The following is a 6,597-nucleotide window of genomic DNA, read 5'->3' as shown; positions in this document are numbered from 1 at the left end:
GTAAAAAAATTCTAACTTTTCCCTTTTTTGTTATTTTTTGAATGCATTCACATATAGATAGCTTATTTGCATTGTGCAAAAAAAATTCGTAGTCTCAGTGATGATGCATACATGTCAACGATGGGTGTTGGGTCCAACAATTCGCATTGGTCTCAAACCAACTACATGCATTTCGAAAACCATGAGTTCGAGGTGGACTAGGAGGGTGAGGACATTGTCGACGCACCGAAAGGAAGAGCGAGCAATTACAACAACGCCGATGACATCTTACTATGCAATACTTGGTTGCAAGTGTCAAGGGATCCATCCGTTGGAGGTGATCAAAGTAGAGATGCTTATTGGCTTCGGATGAAGTTACACTTTGATGTTCGCAACGTGAGTGGAATTGACCGCACCGACCGATCACTTAGGTCCCGGTGGTCGACAATCAACTCGGATTGTCAAAGGTGGGCGGCCTGTCAAAAGGCGGTTGAAAAGTTGAACCCAAGTGGCACAAATGAGGACGATAGAGTAAGTGGCATTTCATACATGTTCATCATACTTGTTGTTGGTGCTAACTTGCTTTGTTTTCATGTAGTACAACATTGCGCAAAACTTGTTCAAAGAAGAGGAGAGGAAAACCAAGAAGGGGAAGATCAAGAAAGGAAGAATATTTACTTTGCCTCATTGCTATGAAGTGTTGAAGGATGATGAGAAATGGAAGAAGCGTGAAGATTTGGATGATTTGCATTTGAGCAACAAACGGAAGCGAACAATTAAGTTGGATGATGATGAGGAGGAGGATGATGCATCAAGTGATGACGGCAAGAGAAGCCCCACACCCAACTCGGTTTCATACTCGAAGCCAAAGCGACCGGATGGGTGCAAGATAGACAAAACCGAAAAAAAGAAGAGCAAAGGAGATGATGAGCTCAAAAATGCTATGGAAGCAATTGTGAAGGCAAGAAAAGAAGTCAACGAGGTGAGGAAAATGGCAAGGAACCAAGATGCCGCGGCCGAGGAGAGGAGGTTGGTGGCCGAGGAGAGGAGGGTGGCGGCCGAAGATAGAAAGGTGGCTTTGGAGGAGAGGAAGGTGAGCAATGAGGAGCGTACTAAATTGCTGGAATGGGAGAAGCACTTGCTCTTCTTGGACATATCTAACCTCAATGTGACGCAAAAGGAGTATGTCAATCTAGCCCGTGAAGAAGTCTTGATCCAAAAAAGAGCCATGGTTCGTGCAATGTGTGGCGGTGGCCTCGGCGCCATGGGTGGCGGTGGCATAGGCGCCCTGGGTGGCGTTGGCCTTAGCGCCATGGGTGGCGCGTTGGCCTCGGCGCCATGGGTGGCGGTGGCTTCGGCGCCATGGGTGGCATGGGTGGCTTTGGAGCACCCCCCGACGCTATGGCCACCATGGGAGGCATGAGTTTTGCTTTTCTCATGGGAGGCATGGGTGCACCTCCGGCCGCCATGGGCGGTGTAAGTGCATCTAGTGCCACCCCTAGTTGGTTTTGGAGTATTGACGACAAACCTAGTTGAGGGACTAATGTGTTTGTGAGAATTGCAGGATAACACAGGTAGAAGTCCCTCATTGATTCAGTTTTCCTACCAGAGATGACCCCTAAAAATGTATGAAGACATTGATGTCAAAGGTGGTATATGAAGATATTCACATTGAAGACTATGACAAGAGAATACATCGCATGAAGCCTATGGAGCTCGAAGACTTAGATCTTTCGTAGTTCTTTTTCTTCTTTGTTGAGTCATAGGAACCACCGTACTGTTAAGTGGGGTCCAAGAGAACCAGTCAAAATGACTGAAGTGATGCTTAACCAAAACCTATGTCTTCGAGTGAAGACTATGAGAGCGAATCTTGTCCAGAGTCGGACAAGTCAGCTTTGCTTGTAGCCCAAGTAAAGTTGCCGTGTGAGTTTGAAATCTGACCGTTGGAACACGTGTCAGTTCCTTAGTGACCCAGGGTCATTTCGGACAAATCAGGTCGGGTTGCGTAGTGGCTATAAATAGCCCACCCCCTACAACCATAAACGGTTGGCTACTCAGAGTTAGAGTACGGCTTTTGTTGTTTGAGAGCAACCCACCTCGAAGCCTTTGAGAGAGAATTCCTTGCGAGGATAAAGCCCTAACCACCCAGAGCCAAAGAGAGTTAGGCATCACTTAAGTCTTCTTGTCTGTGTGATCTGAAGACTTATTATACTTGAGGACTGTGAATCATCCAGCCAGTTAGGCATCACGTTCTGAGCATCCAAGAGACATTGTGGATCGCCGGTGAACGAAGTCTGTGAAGGTTTGGGAGTCTACCTTGAAGACTTACCAGAGTGATTGGGCGAGGTCTGTATGACCTTAGCTCAAGGGGAATACGGTGAGGACTGGGTGTCCTAAGCTGCATGTTCAGGACTGGGTGTCCGGGACTGTGTGTCCTCAGGTTTAAATACCTAGCCGCCCCAACCAGACATACAGTTGTCACAGCAACTGGAACTGGTCCAACAAATCATTGTCTTCAACGAGTCACTGGTTTCATCCTTCCCTTCCCTTTACTTACTGTTACTCCTTGTGAAGTCATTGTATGATTGCACTATCTTTTGTCTTCACTGAGTGACTGCATGTTCTGTTTGGCTTCATAATATCTTCCTACCTGATCCTTACTACATTGCTGCTATTAGTCATTGTGCTCTCACTCCATTGAATACTTGACTATGGTTTGCCTAGTGTAGTCTACCTTTCGCTGCATGGTAATAGGTTTATTTCTATCGTTTGTCTTCGAAACTTCCACGTTTTGAAGACTTTCATAAAAATCGCCTATTCACCCCCACCCCTCTAGTCGATATAACGCACTTTCAGGCAGAATGTCTTTCGATGTGCTTCCTCGCACACATTCCCATGAAGATACCGTTGAAGATCTTGCCAACACCGTCGGAGCTTCACGTGATGCGGTGCGCGATGAAGAGAGGGAGGAAGATTCATCTTCGGAGGTGGAAGAACCGTCTTCCGAAGATGAGGACGAGGACGAAGACGAGGACGAGGAATGATGTGTCTTTCATTTGTGTATTGAACTTGATTTGCATTTTGAACTTGGTTGGATGAACTTGTGGGCATGATTTTAAACTTGTGGGCATGAACTTTTCTTCATCAACTTGTTTGTGTGAAATTTTATTGTGTTGAAAATGTTCATAATTTTGTGTTGAAAATGCCATATGCAATGCGCCGGCGAGTCGCGCGCGCTGCATTTTTGCGCGCTGTTGGAGCGGCGCGCGCTGCATTTTAGCGCGGCTGCTGGAGCCAGCGCTGTGCGCCGCGTCAAACCAGGCGATGCGCACGCGGCAAATCTGTTTTTTGCGCGCGGCGCGACCGGCGCCTGTTGGAGATGCTCTAACATTTCTACATCGGCGTTGTGTCTCGTCTTCGTATTTGGGAAATTGAGTGATGTCTTTGCCGTTTTCATTTGTGAGCAACTTGCCCATAGCAAAACATGCTTTAGTTTTGTTGCAAACTCATTATAACTGAAATATATTAAGGCGAGCTGCCGAAGCACCGGCGAGCTCACTCGTTGAGCCGGCGTCCGACGCGCACAACATGTTCGACGAAATGCCTCCAAGGTAAAAAATTCTAACTTTTCATTTTTTTGTTATTTTTTGAATGCATTCACATATAGATAGCTTACTTGCATTGTGCAAAAAAAAATTGTAGTCTCAATGATGATGCATACATGTCAACGATGGGTGTTGGGTCCAACAATTCGCATTGGTCTCAAACCAATGACATGCATTTCGAAAACCATGAGTTCGAGGTGGACGAGGAGGGCGAGGGCATTGTCGACGCACCGAAAGGAAGAGCAGGCAATTACAGCAACGCCGATGACATCTTACTATGCAATACTTGGTTGCAAGTGTCGAGGGATCCATCCGTTGGAGGTGATCAAAGTAGAAATGCTTATTGGCTTCAGATGAAGGAACACTTTGATGTTCGCAACATGAGTGGAATTGACCGCACCGACCGATCACTTAGGTCCCGGTGGTCGACAATCAACTCGGATTGTCAAAGGTGGGCGGCCTGTCAAAAGGCGGTTGACAAGTTGAACCCAAGTGGCACAAATGAGGACGATAGAGTAAGTGGCATTTCATACATGTTCATCATACTTGTTGTTGGTGCTAACTTGCTTTGTTTTCATGTAGTACAACATTGCGCAAAACTTGTTCAAAGAAGAGGAGAGGAAAACCAAGAAGGGGAAGATCAAGAAAGGAAGAATATTTACTTTGCCTCATTGCTATGAAGTGTTGAAGGATGATGAGAAATGGAAGAAGCGTGAAGATTTGGATGATTTGCATTTGAGCAACAAACGGAAGCAAACAATTAAGTTGGATGATGATGAGAAGGAGGATGATGCATCAAGTGATGACGGCAAAAGAAGCCCCACACCCAACTCGGGTTCATACTCAAAGCCAAAGCGACCGGATGGGTGCAAGAAAGACAAAACCGAAAAGAAGAAGAGGAAAGGAGATGATGAGCTCAAAAATGCTACGGAAGCAATTGTGAAGGCAAGAAAAGAAGTCAACGAGGTGAGGAAAATGACAAGGAACCAAGATGCCGCGGCCGAGGAGAGGAGGGTGGCAGCCGAAGAGAGAAAGGTGGCTTTGGAGGAGAGGAAGGTGAGCAATGAGGAGCGTACTAAATTGTTGGAATGGGAGAAACACTTGTTCTTCTTGGACACATCTAACCTCAATGTGACGCAAAAGGAGTATGTCAATCTAGCCCGTGAAGAAGTCTTGATCCAAAAAAGAGCCATGGTTCGTCCAATGGGTGGCTGTGGCCTCGGCGCCATGGGTGGCGTTGGCTTCGGCGCCATGGGTGGCATGGGTGGCTTGGGTGGCTTTCGAGCACCCCCCGACGCTATGGTCACCATGGGAGGTATGAGTTTTGCTTTTTTCATGGGAGGCATGGGTGCACCTCCGGCCGCCATGGGCGGAATGTCTTTCGATGTGCCTCCTCGCACACATTCCCATAAAGATGCCGTTGAAGATCTTGCCAACACCGTCGGAGCTTCACGTGATGCGGTGCGCGATGAAGAGAGGGAGGAAGATTCATCTTCGGAGGCGGAAGAACCGTCTTCTAAAGATGAGGACGAGGAATGATGTGTCTTTCATTTGTGTATTGAACTTGATTTGCATTTTAAACTTGATTGGATGAATTTGTGGGCATGATTTTAAACTTGTGGACATGAACTTTTCTTCATCAACTTGTTTGTGTGAAATTTTATTGTGTTGAAAATGTTCAGCGGCGCGCGCTGTATTTTAGCGCGGCTGCTGGACCCGGATAAGGTCTCCTGGACGGCGCTCATCGACGAGTGCGTCAAGAACGGGCGCCACGACGAGGCGACCTACTGCTTCCATGCCATGCTGCTGGATGGCGTCATGCCAGACTACGTCACGCTGGTAGCTGCCATCTCCGCGTGCGCCAAGGTCGGCGCGCTCGGACTAGGTATGTGGGTGCACCGGTTCATGACCAGGGAGAGGCTGGAGGGCAACATCCGCATCGCCAACTCGCTGATTGACATGTATGCCCGGTGCGGTAAGGTGGAGTTTGCACGGCAGGTGTTTGACGGCATGAAGAAGCGGACGGTGGTCTCCTGGAACTCGATGATCGTCGGGTTCGCAGCCAACGGACGGTGCACGGACGCCATCGAGCATTTTGAGGCAATGCGAAGAAAGGGGTTCAAGCCAGACGCTGTGACGTTCACGGGCGTCCTCACGGCCTGCAGCCATGCTGGTCTCACCGACGAGGGGCTGAGGTACTATGACGCCATGAGGGAAGAGCACGGCATCAAAGCAAGGATGGAGCATTACGGGTGCGTGGTCGACCTGCTCGGCCGGGCCGGGCGCCTGGACGAGGCCATGAGCGTGGTGGCGACCATGCCGATGCGGCCGAACGAGGTGGTGCTTGGAGCCCTGCTCGCGGGCTGCCGGATTCACGGGGACGTGGACATGGCCGAGCAGCTGATGCAGTACCTCCTCGAGCAGGACCCTGGCGGCGACTCGAACTACGTGCTGCTGTCAAACATCTACGCCGCCGTCGGGAAATGGGATGGGGCCGGTAAGGTCAGGGGCCTGATGAAAGCCCGGGGGGTGAAGAAGAGGCCAGGCCGCAGTGCTGTGGAGATCGACGGCGACGTGCATGAGTTTGTCTGCGGCCATCGGTCTCATCCGCAGGCTGGGGAGGTGTTGGACATGCTTGACCTGCTCAGCCATGAGATGGCAGGGCGTGAGGCCGTGAGTGAGCATTGAAGACTGGAGGCTTTCAGTAGTCACCATGTTCTGCGTTTCGAGCGTTTGTACAGACTACTGCTTTGCTTGCCCATCCACGACAACATAAGACGAAAAGAGCCAACGGTTGATTAGAAATCTGTTGTATTTGCAGTTCTACGGTCATTATGACTCCCGTTACATGTACAGTGTCGGGAGAGGCATCCAACATGCGCAGCAAGCCAGTAACACAGGTGATGAAGCGACACCAGAAAAGGACTCGCATCCCCGGTGCCTACTCTGTTACCACCATCTCGTCGGCTGCTCATTCTCCCGCCAGCTATGGTACCAAGTCCTTTCCTGGTTC

General features: G+C 49.3%; 1 protein-coding gene across 1 annotated transcript; it reads left to right on the top strand.

Annotated features, from left to right (window-relative positions):
• The first annotated feature begins 4,775 nt into the window (after positions 1–4,775).
• LOC119315996 (pentatricopeptide repeat-containing protein At1g05750, chloroplastic-like) lies at positions 4,776–6,272 on the top strand. Its single transcript, XM_037590407.1, has 2 exons — positions 4,776–4,899; positions 5,287–6,272. Exons 1-2 carry the CDS (start codon positions 4,776–4,778, stop codon positions 6,270–6,272), a joined length of 1,110 nt encoding a protein of 369 aa, XP_037446304.1.
• Positions 6,273–6,597: the final 325 nt, after the last annotated feature.

The sequence above is a fragment of the Triticum dicoccoides genome, chromosome 6A (genome assembly GCF_002162155.2).
Source record: "Triticum dicoccoides isolate Atlit2015 ecotype Zavitan chromosome 6A, WEW_v2.0, whole genome shotgun sequence".
Lineage (NCBI taxonomy): Eukaryota > Viridiplantae > Streptophyta > Magnoliopsida > Poales > Poaceae > Triticum > Triticum dicoccoides.
This window is presented reverse-complemented; position numbering and strand designations above follow the sequence as displayed.